This window comes from Leptonotus elevatus, chromosome 6, assembly GCF_054856555.1.
Source record: "Leptonotus elevatus isolate MCC_2025b chromosome 6, RoL_Lele_1.0, whole genome shotgun sequence".
NCBI classification, from domain to species: domain Eukaryota; kingdom Metazoa; phylum Chordata; class Actinopteri; order Syngnathiformes; family Syngnathidae; genus Leptonotus; species Leptonotus elevatus.
In genome coordinates, this window is record NC_141244.1 from 12656759 (window position 1) to 12677807 (window position 21049).

Consider the following 21049-nt stretch of genomic DNA (forward strand, 5'->3'; position numbering starts at 1 on the left):
CAAGTGAATGTTTAAGAGTGTTTAATAAAAGCAGATCAAATGGAAAATATAACCTACAAATCTTTTACACCCGTGCTTGCATTAGCATGCGGCTTGTAACCACTTCTCAAGTTGAAAAGAAATTAAACAAGAAATAAAGAAACAGTCCGGTACATGCATTTCCAAACCTCCCACAAAATAACAGTCGTCATGACAACCAACCAACGAGAGCTATAATAAAATAAAGAACAGTCATTTAATACTATCAAGTTGTTATTGTTAGTTCCTATTTAATAGTGCTTTTTGCAGTATTAGTTGTTTCTCTACAAATAAGATATCAAGTCGCACATGAAAAATAAAGTTAAACATGAATAAAATGAATGACATCGGTATCATTTAATAATCTTAAAGAATAAACTCATTTTCATCCAACTCAATTAGTGTGCTTTGTTCATTTCATATTCCGTTCGTATTGTATGACATCCGGATGTCATTCAACAAGTTAAAACAGTTTTGAACTTGCCACCTTTTGTCTTACTGTAATAACCACATTCAGTCGAGTTTAAAGAGCGTAAATGTGATTGAATGCATGCGTTGCGTGGAGGTCAAACAATCACGATCAAAAGGAGCTTCATTTCGTTTACGACGTCAACTGACAAATAAACAGCTTTAAATAAATACTTCCTTTTTTTTTTTTAAAACAGCTATAAAATAAAATGTAAAGCAGCTAAAACACAATGGAAGCGAGTATATAGGATATCCAGGGCGAAAAAAATGCATATAGTTTGCATTGCTAAGAGGTATTGGAAGTACAACATTTAAAAAAATAAATATGATCAACTACATTTTAAGATACCATACTTGCTCATTTTCATTTTCAAAGCGGCTACACAGTTGGTATTTCTAATATTTATTCATCTATATGAGAGGGACCAACTATTTCCAAACATCCACTTCCACAATAATAAACTTGGTTTTAATTCAAAAAGATCATTGTGACCTTTTGTAAGGGAATAATTGTTTATCTGGCTCTTGGATTTGATCACGAGACGGGTGCAAGTGTTGCCAATAACATGGTCTTAAAAAGTTGGAATCTTAACCAGCAGAGTGCAGTAGAGACACAATATAGTTCACTCCGTCCCAACCACTGAGGTCCTATGAGGAATAACCCATTTTCAGATCATTGGTCAGAAATTATTGACTTGGAAAAAAATGTGAATCCATTTATGCCAGTGACATATAATGACAAGCAAAATAATTCAATACTCTTCCACTAGGTGGCAGAAGGTACAATTAACTGTTGCCACAACTTGCCAGTCACGCAACAAACAGTATGAGCTGAGATCATTATTTCAAAATATAGTAGTGTCTACATTTTTTGTGACATTTTGTTTAGTATGGCATAAATACACATAATGACATATGATAGTTAAAAATGTAAAGCAAAAGTGAGATTTTCCCATATTGGAGGTCTTTAAATGATATTTAGAAGCTGCTACATCATAAAACATGATGTGAAATCAAAGTCCCATGTTAGTGAAAACAAAGTCCATCTGCTTTAGCGCCCATGAGCAAACTGACGACGATGATGATGATGTCTGGAGCAGACGTCCACGCGCTTCACTTCCATGAAGCTCTTAAATAAGATCTGACGCCTCTGACTATTTGGGCGTCTTTTTTTGGTCCATGGTTCCAAAGTGCGAGTCCACTCGAGCTCACTTCTGGTCGTGCGCGGCAGCGGTCGTTTGCGTCTTGTCCTTGTTGACCTTGTCCTTTTTGCCGTCTTTCTTGTCGTCGTCGTTGAAGAAGAGGAGAGGGAACATGCCCAGGATGCAGCCGATGCCCACGCCGATGGCTTTGCCCTAATAAGCGGGATCAATACAAAACATGGATTTTCTGTCACACCTTTAGAAACAGCACTGAACTTTTGCGGGCCGCCTTAAAACGTTTGACAAATCAACGGGTCGGAGCCAATTACGTCTCACGCCTCACAGGCCGCATGCTATTGAAATTCTTTCAGGTGTAATTTGGTTTCCATTGAGCGATCAAAGGGCACGTTCGCCCACGTCTGATTGTTGTTTCGGACAAATTCAAGTCGTTAACGCCCGAAGTTGCTTAAGTAGCCTTTTAAAGCGCCACAAAGCGATTATTGTCCTAATTCATTTAATTTGGCTTCACCAGTTTGAAAGTGCGATTTCATTTGAACTCATTCACTGCCATTGACGGCGATAGATGTCAAAAATTAATTTCAATTTCAAGTAGTTTAGCATTTTTTTCCCACTTTTGTTAACAAGAGTATGAAAACCTGGGGGAAAAATATTGTACATTTAGAACAGATATATCAAATTTGTGATTAATTGTGAGTTAACTAGTGAAATCATGCGATTAATTACGAAAACGACGCCCCTAATTTTTAATAACCAATTATTTTATTTTATTTTATATTTTAAAGAAAAGATTATTAAAAATTAGGGGCGTCAGGCGATTCATTTTTTAAAATCATAATTAATCGTATGACTTCACTAGTTAACTCTTGATTAACTCATTCACTGCCATTGACGGCTTTAGACGTCAAAAAATAATTTGAACTATTTCTGTTAGTTTAACATTTTTTCCACTTTTAAAAAGAGTATGAAAACCTAGAAAAAAGTTATTAACAGATATAAAAATTGTGATTAACTCTTTGACTGCCATAAACGTTATAAAACGTTTAGCATAAACCTAGGGAAGGGCGCCGAGGACGTTAAAAGACGTCCCCTATGTTTTTTTTGTTTTTTTTTTTGAAAACGGGTGCAGGAAAGCCTTGAGCAGCTGTGCTGAAAGTATCAGGCAGATCTGATTAGTAAAAGACTCGTTTTGGCCCCTAGAGGGCAGCGATGACTCTCTTTGCACAAGGTTGGATGGGCCGCCCACCGTGGGCGTCAGTAGAAGACGTGAGGCGGAGCTAGAGTGTTGAGGAGACAATGGCTGGTCAAGCCATTGTGGCTTGACCAAGCAACCGGTTGCAAGCAGCTCACGCTTGAGCATTTTTTTCAAAGACGGAAAGCATCAATCAATACTAAAAAGCGCATTGATGTCGACGATGATGATGACTCCGAGCTTGACGCCAAAGTTGGAAGCCTTGACGCGACTGCTATGATCACGTAGTAAGCCTCACCGGCTAAGCGCGGCTAGCGCGGCTAGCGCTGCTAAGGCCGGAAAACGCGCACAATAGCCGACCGGGTACTTCTACACAATCGGACATTCGATCGGGCGATGGAGAGTTGGCATCGACCAATGCAGATTGATGATGATGATGATGATGACTCCGAGCTTGACGCCAAAGTTGGAAGCCTTGACGCGACTGCTATGATCACGTAGTAAGCCTCACCGGCTAAGCGCGGCTAGCGCGGCTAGCGCTGCTAACGCCGGAGCTGCACAAGCGGACATTCGATCGGACAATGAAGAGTACCCCGAGTCCAATGCATATTCATCGGAGGAGCGGGTACAGTCTGATCACGGAGAAGACACTGGTTCTGGACTACGATGCCACCATGAATGGAGTGGATAAGATGGATCAGAACATCTCCTACCACCCGGTATAGCAACTGAAGGACACGAGGAAGCGAGACGTAACGAAACCGTAGCATGATCCTGATATTAGACTTGATGACACACTGCAGTATATACTTGCTATTCCCCGGAAAAAAACGGCCGGCAAGAAAGTGGAGCACGCGAAGAGGCAATCTGTTGTGCAAATGCGGTTGCGTCTCCTTGCACGCAGGAGAGTGTTACACAAAGAAAAACTGTCGTTGAAACATCCACATATTTGTAAATAGCACCACAGTTGCACACATTTGTAAATAGTTTGCCAAATTGTTGTCAAATTGTTACACTGTTGAATGTAAATAAACGTATTTTGCTATCAAAAAACACTTTTTCATTCTTGGTGGTAGTGTTTTATAGAAGTAAAGCACTATTTAGGTGTTTGTGGCATCATTCATGGACATTTCTCCGTATTTTGGTCCAAAACAGGCGAAATTGGGTCAAACTAACCATTTTCTATTGTTGATTACTAAAGAACGGAATAAGGTAGAAACAAACTTTTTTTTTCTGATGAAAGATGAAAGTCCAATCTTTCATTTGGTAGTACGTGTGTTTCCATAGTCCAAACAGAACATTTTCTGTGGACCTTGAAAGATCAGTCAAAATGCTTAAATCGGCTGGCACTGACGGCATCCCTTTTCTGAAAACGTCTGGCAGTCAAAGAGTTAATTGTGAGTTAACTATTGAAGTAATTTGATTAATTACAATTCAAAATCACCTGACGACCTAATTTATAATTTTTTTTAATTTTTTTAAACAATCTGTTTTCAAAAACCTAATTTTTAATAATCTTTTTTCGTTTTTAAAATAATCTTTTAATCACAAATGTTATATCTCGTCTAAATGTACAATATTTTTTTTCATATTTTTGTTAGCAAAAGTGGAAAAAAAAATGTTAAACTAACAGAAATAGTTCAAATGAATTTTTGACGTCTATAGCCGTCAATGGCAGTGAATGAGTTGATCACTGTGGTAAACATAAATGAATATGTGTCTGAAGAAAGCCAACCAATAGATTAAGTGCCATTTGGCAGGGGTCGGTCTCTTTCGATTACCAACCGAGTGGGAGCTGACTCTGGTCTGCCACATGTCCGCCTGCTTTGGACTCAGGTCAGGAATCTGCATCCCCAGTCGAGATGCCAAAGCCTCCACGTAACCTGCCAGCCTGTCCAGTTCACAAGAAAGACACAAAATAATTTAAATGAATAAATAAATCTCTATGTCAGGTGAAACATTTCCTCTTCCAAACATGACTGTTAGGTTGATTTAAGACCCCCCACAGATGTGAATGCTTGTTGATTTGCAACCAATAAAGCATGAAGAGCGCTTTGCATTTTGACACCCGAACCAACAAATGGAGTTGTCAACATCTTGACAGTTTTCTCTTTTTTTTTTGAGGGGTGAGGCGGTCGAGGAGGCTATAAATCATCGAGGTGCCATAAATCAATCATTCTTTGACCTGTGCTAGCGACGCCTCCCTCCCAAGGGACACTGCACAAAATGTCTGCACAAAGCTGTTATTTATCTATTCAAATATAACATGGTTTCTTGTGTACCAAATATTATATATACAGTTTTGTTTAAAAGTAAATAGATGTGAATTTTGTTTTTGTTTTTATCACCCACCTAAAAAAAATCATTTTGGAGATGTAATTTTAATACTGTGATATTTTTGCTCACGGTCATCTGTCAGAATCTAATAGCCCACGGCACGGCTAATGGATCCCACTATATTTGCCTATAAATGCCACAAGATGGCGCCAAAGCAATAACTTTCAATTAGAAAGGGCTTTGGCCTTTGGATTGTTCAGTGAATGATGGAGGACAGCGTCCACACATCAAGACGATGACGTCACGCGCCCAGCGTAGAAAACGCCCCTGCCACTTTGAGTGAACGGCAAACGCCACGTGGACCAGCTGCGACAACGAGAAGAGGCAATAAAGAAATAATTAAATAAAAAAAGAATCACGCATTCTCCAGGCTACCAAAAGAAGGACTCAATGCGTAGCCAATGGATTACAGTTAGCCATAAAAAGGGTGAAGAACAAGACGAGGAATTGTAATACCACACGCAAAATGTGCCGTTACGGTTTAATAGATGTTACACAGTTGAATTGAATAACTGGCCAACACCCTAAAGAAGACTCTTTACGGTATAAATGACAGCGGCCGCGGCCCAATTAGCAGATGCTAAGTTGCTAACGTATCATCTTGGATGGCATTTTGACCACACATGAAGGAGAAATAAATCCGGATTGTACAAACTTGTAAAGCCGTTGTATGGTCAGATTTGAAAGCACTCGCCGGCCAGAGGAGGTCATTCCACGTAGCAGCGTCAGAGTTGGAAATAAAAGCCCTCCTGACACCTCAAGGTCAATCTAACCTGTCCACCTTGCGCATGTATATCATGTCCTTTGCATCAAAGTGACTCTCGGGCGGAAAGTTGACGGGTAAACGCTAGTTTTTGCCCTCTTTGCCGTTCTGGTCCATTAACGCTGCACCGCTACTTTACTGCCACAGGGGGGCATAGTCACATGATGTCCGGATCTCTATTTGTGAGCAGCGAATGAGAAATATGAGGAGGAACACTTCCCCTTTGGTCTAAGTGGCAAAGTCCCCAACATGAAGTGACACTCATTACATTTTGCATTGAAAAGAAAAACGACCGTCAACGAGTTTCCGAATAATTATGAAGCGGCGACTGGATTGATGTTCTCAATGATTCATCCGTGATCTTGTGAAGGATTTTAAAATTTAATTGCTACACATATCATTCATCACTCAAGGAAAAACGACGGGAACGTGCAGCCTCCTTGGACACTTTCCGACACTTCTGATTGCTATTTTTATGCGGCGTGGTTACAAAATTATTGCGACTCAGGCCGTCCGTATTTTGCTGACACGCAGTTCCGGTGTGACAAATGCGTCGGTAACATTTGAAGTTAAAACTAAATGACACATTTAACGACCGCTCAGCTCTTCACTGTCACCCAACTGTCGAGTCAGCGGGGTTGGGAGATGACAAATATCATATTTGGGAAGGAAGGCGAAGACAATATTTGTAAAAATGACTTGAAGCACAGTAGAGCAAACTCTCCATCCCTTTTCTATATTGCTTACCCTATTCAAGGCTCCGGGGTTGCTGGAGCCTATCTAACATGACTTTGACTGGCTTCACACCCTGGACTGGTCGCCAGTCAACCGTTCACACTCACGCATAATTTGAAATCCAACTATGTTAGGTTGAGCAGATTTTCAAAATTAAAAACCGTTTTGCTGAAAATAAAATATACAATACATTATCACCAGTAACTATTTATAACAAATTTAACCTAGTGGCAGGTGTTATTACTTTAACTAACGCTAAATGCTATCTAGGTTGACAGTTTAACAGCGCTAAACAATTCATTCACTCACCCTTATTCTAGCTGGCAGTTTACTGAGTGCCGGTCCCGTATTGCAGCAACAGAAATATGCCGCTTGAAAAGCTCAGCTTGTTGGGTCTGACCGGCGACCGGAGCATTAAAGCTAGTAAGACTACATTTTCCATGATTCTCAGACACATGGAAGAAGGAAGTAGTTCTAGTTGTGGTATGACGAAAAACACGACTGCTCGCGATTAGATGACACGAGAACGCAAATGTGAATGTGAAAGTAAATGGGAAGAAATGTTCGCTAATACTTTCTTGTGCAGCTCTTGTTGGTAGCTTTATTCATTATTAAGTGTACTGTATATGTTTCTGTCCAGACAATTAATTAAATTGCTTTCTATGTTGCCGTTCACTCCGCCACTTTAACCCGTTTCCAGCCAGACATCAGTGACAAGTGCACTCAATCGGTTTTTGGTTAGCTAAACAAATAGCGTGGCTTCTCTTATGTCACCCCTTTCATGAAACGATGTTTGTAAGAAGCGTGTCTTACTTTCTGCAATGGAGGTGATGACGACTCCTCAATACGTTTAGCCACACTAGTAGCCCTCTCTGTTGTTCATTGCTAGCTAGCTAGTTAGCTGGTGTACCCGCGCGTAGGTGACGTTAGTGCCTTGTCGCAAGCTAATGTGTGTGCGTCCAGCCCATTGAAGCTTTTTGGGACACTCATTATCAGTTTTGCTCTCCAATGTGTTTTAATGAGGTGCAAAATGTGAATTTTAATGCAATACAAAACTGCTTATTTCAGGCCTTGTATGATACTTAAATATATACATATATATAAATATCATAAAAATGCTGATAAGTAGTTGAAACTGAATGAGAGATTTATTTATAAAATAAATGGAAACTGGCTGCTTTTTTTATTACTAGGATGATAAGAGTTTGAATTGTGGCGATATGAAAGATGAGAAACGGTGGGATATGATGATAATGCACCAAAGCTTTAGTGTTACAGTCAGCTTGTGGGTCATAACGCGGTGAGCGCAGATATATTTCTCTCTGTTGCATCCCCTGGGGGCAAAAACTGGTTCTTTTCAGAACCCCCCCCTCTAACTTTTCTAGGTCCAATTATATGTTATAGACTAGAGGGCTGTGCTGGAAAGCAGCAGATGAATTGGTCCATGAACAAAAGTCAGCAACACAGATTCAAAACATACAGTTCACATACGCATAAGGCATGGCGTTTGAACCAGCAGCAGACACATTTGGATGTGAATGCAGGAAAGCAGCAGAGCTCACCATACTGGCTTGAGAGAAAGCAGCTTGATTGCTTTATAAGTGGAAAAGGTTATCATGGCGCCTTCCTTTGGGGAGGGCAAGGAATGGTTGGCTTGGGAGTTTGCAACATGCATTAGTTGGGATGATGGATGAGTAACTATCATGCAATTTGACTAAGTAAATTCTCCGACAGCAAGCGCACAAATATCTTTCTATCAAGTTGTACATCTCATGTCATGTTGTCATACAATTTAGATTTCGGCAAAACGGACCGCTTTTAACACTGTGCCTTCCAAATCTGAGAAACGAAAACAAACATTGGCACAGAAATCAATCGATTGAGCTTTTCCCGCGGCTCGTTTGGTGAGAATAATTGGAAGTACTTCATGTATATTCATTCCATGGAGTTTGCCTGGAATTGGGTGGACAGATGAAGCAAGTGCAAAGCATGAAAGGCCAGCCTGTAATGTATGCAAATGTGTGGCTGCGAGGGTACATTTGGCTATTTGTCATTCGGAAAGAGATGATTCCCACCAGAGCTGCATGAATAATCAACGAGGCCGATATTCATATATGATATTGTTTATCAATACATCATTTGCTGAGGTTCTATTACACCTGAGCAATGTTTCCCATTTAGATGCTTCGCGAGTCATCTGACTTCAAAGCAGATCTTGTGTTTGTGGTCAAATGACACGTGCGTGTGCTTTCCTCCATCTTGCTCACCAAAGCGAACATGAAGTGCGACACCATCGTTGCAAAGCGGCAGCTCTCGGCGTCTCTCATATCTGATCTGGTCTCACCTTGACATTTTTTTTTATCATGACTTCATTACGAACAGCAGGCTGTTTAAAGCACATGGCTGGATAATGGAACATAATATTGCAAGACTTATCGGTATGTAGTCGTTTAAGTTTGTTCAGACAGGTATCGTCAATAAATCGTTTTGCAATTGTTATTTCAAACGTGCAAAATATGTTCTCATATACATATCTAATATTTTTAGAATTGATAATTTTATTGATTTTTCCATCAATCTAAATTTTGCTATAATTATAGTTATTTGTATATACAAAATATACAGTTTCAGTATTCAGTTTATTTCGGTATGGAAATTATTTTTAAATTTTTGTTTTATATTTTCCGTTGGTTTTCTTGCTACAAAGAATAATTTTTGTAATAGATTAAACAGGCTATTTTTTTTTTTTATGAATTGATTGAATTGGAAAATGTTGATTGTTTTCCAAAGTAAAGTAAAAGCAGATTTTTGCAAATGTTCTATTTTTATTAGACAAAAAGATAATCAGTCTGCTTTCATGAAGTACTACAGAAATCAGAATATTTACTTTAGCGAGGCTAAAAAGAGGTTTTGGACAGTTTTGAGCTGAACAATAAAATGATTATCGCAACAGTTGTTGATTTATTTGCTGATGGATTAATTCGGAAACCTCCATTCTCAATTCTTCTCACTCATAATGCTAAAAGAGATCAGCATGTGCAAAACTTTATCGCTCTTCTGCTTTCATAAGAATATTATTCTAATGGCATCAAATATCAGCCTTTAGTGTGCAGGACCTTTGGGATACTGACCACTAGCGGCTGTGTTTATTTTTATTTTTTTAAAGTTGTTTGGTGTAACGTATGGAAATTATGTTCATGACATGATAAAAAGGACAATAATAATAGCAAGGTACACAGTAGCACTGGGAATTCCAGTTTTTCGATTTCTTTAGGCTTGGCTTCCAAAAGAGTCAGCTCAATGTTCTTTGTCGCTTCAATTAATGTATTATCATATATTGTTAATATTAAAGGCATCATATCAAAAATGCATTACTTCTAAAATACAAACACAAAGGCCCATCAAAAAGGTGCAATGTTTGTGTGCATTGTTGAACTATTGAAAGAACAGCAACAACATCATTAACAGCAGGTTCCATGGCGTGGCGTGTATGTCTTCATGAAGCTGTCGAATAATAATATACATTAACTTTATTTCTCAGCAAAGCGGTGAGCCGTCTCAAATTTGTCTATGAAAGGGGTCATTCAATTATAAAATCCCCATTCCTAATAAAAACGTTAAACCCGATGGCCTCACAAATACAGCCTACATTTATTACACACTATATAATTAAACATATTTCCACGCTTAATGAAATAATCATTTCATCACTCATTTATCTTTCAGAAAGTGCACTGCAAAAAAAGTTGTAATAATAAAATGCAGTTTGCCTCAAGTCAGGCCTCGTGAATCTCAATTCAAGTCACTGTGTGGGCATCGAGTGTGTCAGGAGGCGAGTGTGTGTGTGTGTGTGTGTTGAAGTGTGTGTGCATGTGCATGGGTGTGAACTTTATCTTACCCCAGCCCTGCCAGATCAGACACCAAGTTGCCAAGAGCAGCAGCTGAGGAAGGAAGAGACGAGAGTGAAATTCCTATTTTAGACTGAGATGTTTTTGCATCAAGCGTGGCCAACAGGCATAGTAACTGTTTTGATTGACACTTGCAAAGATGTTACAATAAGGAGTAATTACACGCTACAATAATAAGTCCAGCAGCCTTCCACGATGGCAACATGTTTGGTAAACAACATCCAGGATTACTCACCTCTTTTTTATTAGTTTTTTTTTTTTTTTGGATGATACACCTGAACATGCGGCCAAATGAGCCAGCGAGGATTTAAGCTAAGTGAAGACAGCGCGTGCCAGCACATCATGAAAGCAATTCAGTAAAAGGCGTGTGAAATGAGCAAATCTATTGCACGCGATGTCACACGCACTTCTCCCTGCCTCCCTGCAGCTTACAGCTACGACGTGAAAACATTGACTTTTCAGTCCGCCTCCACATGTTGCTGCAGCTGCACTCTGACAAAAATAGCCATTTGTAGTGGTGCTGGAGAAGCTTGTGGATGAAAGGAAGGGAGGGAGGGGGCTCAGGAGTATTATGAGACTCTGTATAGCATTTCAGCTATTAATAATGACAAGCATCTCGTATTTCTTCACGTATAGCAACAGTGAATAAATGACAATTATCCACTAATTACAATCTGAAGACCTTCCTGAGAGAGCGCATTCATTTAATGTTTTTTTTTAAGGGTCTGATAAAGCAGCGGTCCTTGAGTACCCCTATCCAGCCTGTTTTCCATGTTTCCCACGAGCAACACAGGTGTTTCAAACGATTAGCTAATCAGCAAGCTCTGCATGAAGCCTGATAACGATCCTCAACTGTGCCGGCTGGGGAGGGATGGAAAACAGACTGGGTAGGGGTACTCGAGGACCGGGGCTGAGAACCAGTGTAATAACGAAGTGAATCATATAAAACTATATGAAGCAATTTCTGGAGAAATTGCGTGTTAAATGCTGAATGAAAAAAAATATAGAAACAAATTTCAAATGGGAAATATTTGAATCTGTTATTTTGAATTCAGTTGATTGAATGGCAAAACAAGACCTGCGCTAAGTTCGGCCTCAAATGTAATGAAAGTGCTGAATTGTGGGAAAACTGTGACTTCTTGGAGTGAGAAAAATAATAGCTCACAAAGCATGAATTTTTGGAGCATGTTGAAAAAAATGGTGCAATAAAATAATGTAATAATACAAATAAAGGCATTCACACAATAAGACATCTGGCCACACTAGTCTGGGCACACAAATGGAGCTCTATTTCTAGAACTGCCGTCTAGAATGTTACCCAGAACATATAAAACAAGCGAATAAATGAGCCATGAAAATAACTTGTGACGTTGGTCATAATGTCCTCTGACCCGTAATGTCCTCTGAAGCAGTATATATGCGGCTTTTCAACAGCAATCAAAAAGGCCGTTTTGTCCACTCAAGAACCAATAGAAGCAATAGATTCAATCACACAGATTACTTTGCAGTAGTGCACCCTCCCTCAGCAATGTGGCATGGAGTCATTTACACTCATTTGCATCTCAGAAATGGAATGATGGGTGGACTTGACTGCAGTCTTGACACAAGTGCTAAATCACTGTGGAGTGGCCGTGACACAGGCATCCGTTTGGAACCTGAATGTCACCCAAGTGGCTCTAATGGCATCTCAATAGTTGAAAATGTCAGGACGAAAATGGGAAAGAAGCTGCTGGTGCCTTTTAGCTGTACGGTTGCCTATGTGGACTTCAAGCATGAAATGTGTGGTCAAATCTCTATGATCAAAGATAAGAGGCAGCAAGTCTCAAAATGACATCTAAAAGGGTGTCTAGGTTGGCAGCTTTGACCACTAATCTTTCTTGACCTGACGGGGCTTATTCGCTTTATAGGCAGTGGACAGGTTCCACAGGAAAATGCACTTAGGATGGAAATGCAACTACATTTTCTTGATCTCAAGGGAAAATTAGTCATCAATGAATCTATTGTTATTTTTTGGGGGTTTATTTTGTCACAGATGAGTCACAGTGACACTTTTTTTTTCTTTAAAAAAAAAATTGCATTAAGATGCAGTGATGGTCTCACCTGCCATAGTAGAAATGCCAAGGATCACGCCAATAGACAACTCAATCTGTGTGCCCTGGAGGGGAACAAACAAAGTATGTGTTACTTACTTTTCATACTTTTGTACCAATGCAGCAGTATTTACATTTTGCAGTCCATCCATCCAAATGCCAACAGTTGGAAGTATCATTAATAAAAGCTAGTTTCATGATTAAAAATAAATATTTTACTGGTAGGATTTAAATGTTTTATACTGCAGTTACTTGTTGTGTAACAACGAGTCCCGAAAGAATATTGTTTTGTGACAAGCAATTGTTTTTTGTTGTTTACTTTTGTCTTTTATGTGTAATGTATGATTTATATTCTATCCCCCACTAGGGGCACTGCTTGTTTCATTTTCTGTGTGGGAAATAATGGTAAGGGTCTTGTAGGTGGCTTCATTGAGAATTAAGCTATTAAAAAAAAGCCTTTTTGATGTTATTTAAGCCTAATTGATGTCGTGAATAGACTTATCAAGTGGTGGTGGCCACTCATTTCAAAACAGTTAGATGTTAGCCTAAATTTAAAAAAAGAAAAAATATATATATATAAATATTTGTGTTGAAGACTAATTGACCAGCATGTTTATAATACTTAGATTAATGGTGAAACTTTCTGCCCCAAAGAAATTTGAATATTGAAAAATCTGTTAAAGGAAAGGGTGTGCCTGAGAACATTTAACACATAGAGCAAAGTTTTACACCTTCAGCACAATACGTTACTCCCCCCAAAAAACACTCCTAAATGTGAAATTGCAGAAAAGTCAGTAAAATAATATAAGGTAATGCTCATGTAATCATAACTTAAGGCCGTGCAATCAGTGTTAGCTGTGTATATTAATTACTAGCTGTAGTGGCGTTATGTGACATGAAATTAGATTTCTCCAGGAAGATTAATGAGTGATGATTAAAGGAGTATGTGAGATGTGAGGCAGAATGTTAGGAGACAGAAAGGCACCACAATCAGACAGACAGTGCGAAATGATGACCGAGTAGAAAGTGTCACAGTCCCGTCTGGACTTTTTGGGTTGGTTGAGTTCACAATCTCAAACTGTCATCACTTTTTTCTTTACCCTATTTGAGTAACTTTTCCTTTTAATTAACATTAGCCTCCATATCTCAATCTGGCAAATCAGATTCCTACCCACCCTTATGTTCTTCTTACCGGTGCCAATTCCCTGAAAGTTGGATTCACATGGTTCAAGTCAAAGACACTCTCAGTTTTGTACTTTAAAGTGACACAATTCGGAAATGTATTACAGCAGATGGCAGAAGATGAAACTGGAGTACAGTAGGATGTGAATTAAATCGGAATTGTGCACTTAGACCGAGAGAGTCTGAGAGTGTTAGACTTCTCAATGACCTATTCAATTCCATTTGTTTCATCAGCACCTTCATATATGGTGTTGTCTTAGCATTTACTGTACGTGAAACTTACAGCAACAATCATGATACAGTTGTCCAGAAATCCAAATCCAACAAAAGGGAGTGCATTGTGCAGGAGAACTGAAAGAAGAAAAAAAACCACACAAACCATGTCAGTCAATTCATTTTTTGTGAGGGCTGTGCTCTACTATCTAACATGAGTGGATGAATAAAATAAACACATTAGTTAAATTAAATGCAGTTGTACACCACTGCAAACTACAACATTCACAGCGAAGATATAATTCAATTATTGTGACTTAAAAAGCAGGCAAGGATTAATCATTCATCAAACTGTTCAAGGATAACAAATGGAATGTGGAGTTAGTGCAAATGAAGCCAAAATTTGAGGGTGGAACATTTCATTTACTTGATTAAATATTTCTATAGTTAGAACTTGTTTTGATTCAGACGTTAATGGTCTCTACAAATGTAATTATCAAAATGGCAAGAGCAGGGCAACAATCAGCACATTAGACAAAGCCTTTCGCAGGTGAGTGAGCGCAAAGTTCCAGAGATTGCTGCGTGAGTTGATGACTGTATTGTTAATGTTTACTTAAAAATCTGAGCTGAAACAGGAAAAACTACATTTCATCCCCACATAAGAAAAACTGTGCTTTACACTTCTGACTCAATCCAATTCAACGCTATTATACTCTAAAACAAAAACAAAACTGTAATAAAAAAAAACAATTTTGTAAATGAAATAAAATAAAACTCAAGTTTGCTTTTAAATGATAATCAACGGAAACGACATTTTGTGTTTATAAAACTAGTACATTTTGAGTTTTTACTACACAATAATTAGCGTGACATTTTTTGTTTTTTTGTGTCACACCACAAAATGGCACGCAAGAAATACAAAAAAAATTGTATATATATATATTTTTAAATAAAACTAAGACGAATCATTTTGGGGGAAAATAAAATCGAATGAAAACTAACAAAACTGCTCAAAAAAAATAATTAAAACTAAATTTGAAAATCAAAAGTAAAAAAAACAACAAAAACTAGCTGTAATGAAAAATCCCAAACTGTTATAAACCTGATTGAATTAAAACGTGCATTGAATGAGGGGAAAAGAACTACAGTATGGCTGATACTTTTCATCAAAACAAACTAATGTCAAATAAACACACTGCAAATACAACAAGAATTTTTGTGGAATTTTTTTTACTTCTTACCATATCTTAACTGCGCTCTAGTAGGTGGCGCAACGACAAGCTGCCCTGTTGACAAAAAGATGATGAACATGTTACGGAAGAGGAGAAGAAAAGGAAAAGAACATATGATGTGCTGTGATCAAATTACACGAAGGAAAAATGGCTCCCTCGTTGACTCTTTCACCCAAACAAGTGTCTGAAATAATGCATAGTATTGATTGCAGCTGGTGTGAACCTGCATGTGTGTGAGAGGCACAAGCCTTCATTTATAGTCGAACACTCGTACATTATTAGATATTAAATAAGTTGATGGCAAAAGGAAAATAAACTGAAGGGGTTAGAGGAATGTTATGACAGAGGCGTGACCCAATTTTTTTTGTTTTTTTCTGTTGTTCTTAACCATCACTTTTGGTACTTCTTTGTGGCAGCACCTAACCAGAACCGTTTGGACGACTATGTTACAGAAGTGAATTTAGTCTGTAGGAAATGAATTTTGGTCTGTAGGGAAAGTTGGCAAGCACAGATGTTCTCGAGCTTTGTCTGCGGCACCGTTCTGCTCCATTGTAGCTCGGTTTCTGCCAAGCCACCTGCGCTCCCGTCAAGAAGCCACAGAGGAGGAGGCCACGCCGGGCGACGCGCTGTGGCGCGGCACGTCAGGTCCGGAGAAGTAAGCAGAAGTTAAAGTATCATTTCAGTTGTCCTGTCACAATTTTTGTGCATTTTTCCCTCTAATTGCAGCCATGGCGATGTAACAATTATATTATACTTTGTGGGGGTGATTTGAATTAGACTAATTGTTTAGCCCAACTGGAAAAGCACAAAAGTCATTCTCACTGTGTTGTCGGGTAACCTCTCTTCATTTTAAATGTATTATAAATTAGAAAAAAAACAACAACAACAACAACAACAAACCGATAACATTTCATGTGTAAAAGTCACGCTACAAAACTAATAGCAGTGGCTAACCTCGGCTTGGGCACAGTGCACATTGAGCGTGTGCATGTTTGTGACTGGGGTGCGAGAGGGAATGGAGTGAAGTGACATCTGCCATATTGAATCAGCTCATTTACAAATTTCCTGCGCTTCACATCCAGGTGAAATGTGTTGAGTGGAGGGAGAAGTGAAGAGTATAGATGGCACATTGGTGCGGATAATCTCCACGGATGATGAGATTTTCCTGACCCTAACCTTTCCAGAAGTTAGTAATTCGTTGAAAGACGGCAGGAGAGACATACATATGGCAACTGTTAATGGATTACTACCATCGTGACTGTGTTCAAATTCTGACGTGAGGTCGGTATGGATTCTTTAGGGAAAGGTCTTCAATAAAGAGTCAAAGAATAACTAAAGAATAACACCACTTCCACAAGGCAGGCTTCCATTTCCATCACTGGTTGGATGGCGCAAGATGCAAATGTCAGCAACACAAATACAGCACACCAATGGAGCGAGTATCTGCAAATGAAAAATTGGCAAAAAGGAACACAAACCGTACAGTGCTACATGCTGACTACCGACAAGGATATCTGTCAAAACGCTGCTTCTTCTGCTTTTTCCATTCCCATGGAAGTGGCAACTGCGACAACACTCGTCAACCATAAACAGGCAGCCATTTGCTGCAATGCAAAAATATGTGTAGCAAGAAAGTAAAAAAAACTACAACTTGCTTAGTTACTGTGCTATACAGACTAGACAGAAGCAGACAATGCCATCGCTTATGAGGCCGAGGGCAATAAAATGGTTTCCTTTAGCAGGTTCTGTGAAATTGGATTTGTCTCACTCAGGTCAGTGGAAATTGGAATCCAATTTCCACATGCTGACGCCTATTTATTCCGTCACACATCTCAGCTCACCTAGTGCAGCACACAATTTGCAGTGTTGTTTTAAACTGTGACTTTACAGTTTTAATTGAGTCATGATCATATAATTAGATTAAACATAATATCAGTCCCTTTTCTGCTCCCACATCTAGTTTCACATCCTGCTCTCCATTCCTTTTTCGAAAGCGGGGCCACATGATTTGTTTCGTCTAATGTTACAGAAGAATAGATGAGGATTTTCCACTACACAACCAAAGACGCATATGAGTCAAACCGGCTTGGTGTTTAATCATTAACACGAAAGCAAATACACACCAAAGAAAAAAACATTGTGAAATCGCTAAACAAGAAGTCGAAAGCACTTGAAGATGTTTCTGTTCCAAATTACGTAACCTCACCTCACAATTTAGTGGCTGACATTATTGTATTGATTGTGTGGCATCTAAAAACCCCACAGTGTTCTTCCAACTAAGAGAATTGGGCTCAGCAGAAAGGATCTGGGGGGAAAACCTTTAATGGAGTGTGATGAGCAGCTACCCACGAGCAGGCACTCCGCAGCAGCCATGTACTAATCCTGCATGCCCATCCTGCAGCAATACAGCAGATAACTGCTAGTTTATTAGTGCTGTGTTGATAGATAATACTTTGAATACACATTTGTTAATGGGGCTGTCAGCTCCAACAACACCCTGAAGCGAGCACTTTCACATCCTCTAACATTTTTACAAGACGTAGAGCAGTGCGAGCGCACACACACTCACACACATACTGGACTGTAGATAAATGCACTCGTCGAACCAGTGCAAGTCTCTAACAATCTGCTCATGTCTGATTCCATTTGTCTTTGTTTTCCCCTTTTAGCTTTTACCACTGGATCTTCTTTCTCATATAGTCATATACACGTGGATAACCTATATATGATGCAGTGGTGTAGTTAAGTAACAAACATAAAAATCATAAAAGAGACTAAATTTAAAATGATACTTAAGGTTAATAGACAATTGATTTTTGTTTTAGCAGCAAATGACTTTAGTTTTTCCACATACATCATGACTAGGGTAAACCGAATATCGGCCGGGCCGATTATCTGTACCGATATTTGGCATTTTGACTAATATCGGCCTTTTTTACAAGCTGCTATATCACTGAGTGGCAAATACTTGCGAATTTAGTAAATTTGGGGTTTTCGTCAGGTTTCATAAAATGTTGCAAAAGATGATAACAGACAGTTTTTACTTGTCGCAAACAGTTTTCTTTTGCAAATAAGTTTTGAACATGTTCAGACAATTTTTCACTGTCTGCGAATATCTTTGGAAACCTTTTACAAACCCTGACGAAAACACAACATTTGCTCAATTTGAAAGAAGCGTTTGTCGCTCAGTGATCTTATGAGATCAATTTAAAACTAGGTTAACTTCAGGGAAATTTTTATTTATGTATTTATTTAAATGTTGACTTTATAAGAGATGCTGCCGAAACTGGGAACTCCCTGTATTTTTTGTTTTTGTTCAAAATGTAAACAAAAATAAGTGAAAGTTTCAGTTATGGTTTTGCTAAAATTAAAAAAATAACATAACTGTCTATTCTCTATATGGTTAAATTAAAAGAAGAAAAAAAACTTTTAACAAATATGCTCAAAGGCATTTCAACAACGTATTTTTTTATTTGTGATGCTAATTTCAGTTCTAATGCAACTAAATATCTGCGCCAAATATCGGTTATTGGCCACCTTGACTACCAATACCAATCGGTATAAGCCCTGGAAAAGAAATATCGGCTCATCACTAGTAGTGTGAGCAGTATGATCACATTTTCTATGTCCTAATAACTGAAATACTGTAGGGAAGTTTGGAAAAAAATCTGAAATGCTGAGCATGTGCAGGAAAGAAAAACAAATGCAGAGGCGTTTTTCATCTCAGACTTTGAAGCAGCACTCAAGATTTTTTGTGTGTGATTTCCACCCCCAAGGATTTGATTTAAAATCTAGTTTCATGAGGAGTGGGTTCTCGTTAAGTGACAGTGCGATGCAGCACAAATTAAAATCAGCATTTGCTGTATTTCCCATTTGTGGGCACAAATGCTTCTGGTGTGCGTGTGTACTGGTGGGCATTTCTCTTTGTGTGGACAATTAGTTCTGGCCCGCACAAGAAAATGCTAGGATGGGCTCCTTTCACCCGATTAGATCAATAGAGAACAGTCAAGGGAGAGAGACATTCATCAAGCTAAGAGCGCTGCAGTATTTTTGTATGATTTATGAGACAGAACACAAGAAATTATCCATATGGAATGTGAGCCTGAGAGACAAAAAGTGAGGTTGTAAAGAGTGAGTCTGAATGTAAGACCCTCTACAAGAAGAATAAGAAATTAATCCTGCTAAATACAAGGATACAAGTATCGAGCTGAACAAGAAAGATGTCAGCAAATATGTCACAGAATAATGGGAAACCTCAAGCAGAAGAAAGGCAAGTTGGAGTAGCTTTCTCTTGGCAGGATGTGAGGAATAGGCGGTTTTAATTGGGCTGTCTAAAATAAGTGTAACGGCATACTACAGTGAATTCTCTTTGAGCATAAAGGGAAGCCACTACAGTTCCTTAGAGATGATGGTGATGATGAAGCCATGCACACGTTTGATCTCACACTCCATCCATTTTAGTGTCGATACACACCATCTGCTCAGAAGAGTATTACAGTCAACAGAATGTACTGTGCATAGAGACTTGCACTCACGCTGAAGCAGCTTAAAGCAATGCAAAATAAAATACTATTCAGAGTTAGGCCAGGCACGGAATTAAAGTAAGGCCTGCTTCGTCTTTCAAAAAGACCATTGATTCAACCCCATTTCAATTTAGATTTAATTTAAGATTGTTACCCCAAAATTCTCATACCCATTTACTTTGATTTCACTTGGGACCAACACTGGTGCACTTATAATTAATGAGCTGTTGTATTCACATCTGTCCAAGGAAATTACACTTCACTTCCCTAACAGGTTCTGGCGCAAAAAGACATCAATACAACAAATCGTATTTAGACTCTAATCAGTCAAACGTTTATTCTGCTTTTGAATTGACAACAGGAAGCAACCACAATGGTTATTCCACAATGCAATCCTATTGGAGTGGAATAGAAGCGGAGGCAGGTTAGGTATTCAAAAGCACAAGACACGTCACAAGTGACGTCATGGCAGTGACGCCCCCCTTTTTTAAATCATCATCACTGTCAGCATTAATGATCGATTGTTATTGGCCTCCCTCCCTCTGGCCTTGCTGGCACACGCCCTTGCCATGCATCACCGTGAGGGCGAAAAGAGAGACAAGTGATTTCATATTGTGACATGCACCTCTGATGCAGCTGCTTTCTCGAGTTTTGCCAAAAACAGGTTTATCTCCCGTTTTGTTCCGAGTCAGTCGTGTAAATCTCTGCCAAGGCCAAGCAATCTTAATTTTGGAGCCGCACCATGTTGTACATCACAGACATGCATGTTATGCCGCGGGCTTGATAATGTTAGCGCTAATTAACATTAACAATTGTAAGTTGCTGTCGACAACATTCCACTTTAGCATTGTTACTTACGCACGTGGATGATGCGGCAGGCTACTAATTGGAACACAGCGTGAATTAGAGCAGCTATTTGAGAAACAAGTGTATATGCAAACAACCACAGGCAAACGCATGAACCCCCTGCCTCATGCTTTGTGTAAAAACTCCTTAATTTACACTTGAATCCCACTCTGTAGCAAAATGTAATGGGTTCTTCCTTGTCCCGCCCACCTCAAAAAAGAAAAGCATAATGCAGCAATAATGTGTAGTGGAGCTGCAGTTAATGCATTTATAAGTATCAACGTGCATACATAACATGAGAGTTGTGAGTATAGGATAAGACTGATGAGAAAGTTGTCAACATGTTGCTTATGGATGAAGTCATTTTGTCCCAAGAAAACCC

General features: G+C 38.9%; 1 protein-coding gene across 1 annotated transcript in view; it reads right to left on the bottom strand.

The window, feature by feature from the left end:
* Nucleotides 1–4: 4 nt before the first annotated feature.
* The window catches only part of LOC147172055 (transmembrane protein 65-like), a 27932-nt gene continuing 6887 nt past the window's right edge, over nt 5–21049 (bottom strand). The window contains exons 3-8 of the mRNA XM_086079372.1: nt 15308–15352; nt 14137–14204; nt 12682–12736; nt 10572–10614; nt 4624–4729; nt 5–1841 (exon numbers count right to left, since the gene is read on the bottom strand). Coding sequence (XP_085935498.1) covers nt 1695–1841; nt 4624–4729; nt 10572–10614; nt 12682–12736; nt 14137–14204; nt 15308–15352 — 464 coding nt within the window. The 3' untranslated portion in view covers nt 5–1694. The remainder of the gene's footprint in view (nt 1842–4623; nt 4730–10571; nt 10615–12681; nt 12737–14136; nt 14205–15307; nt 15353–21049) is intronic.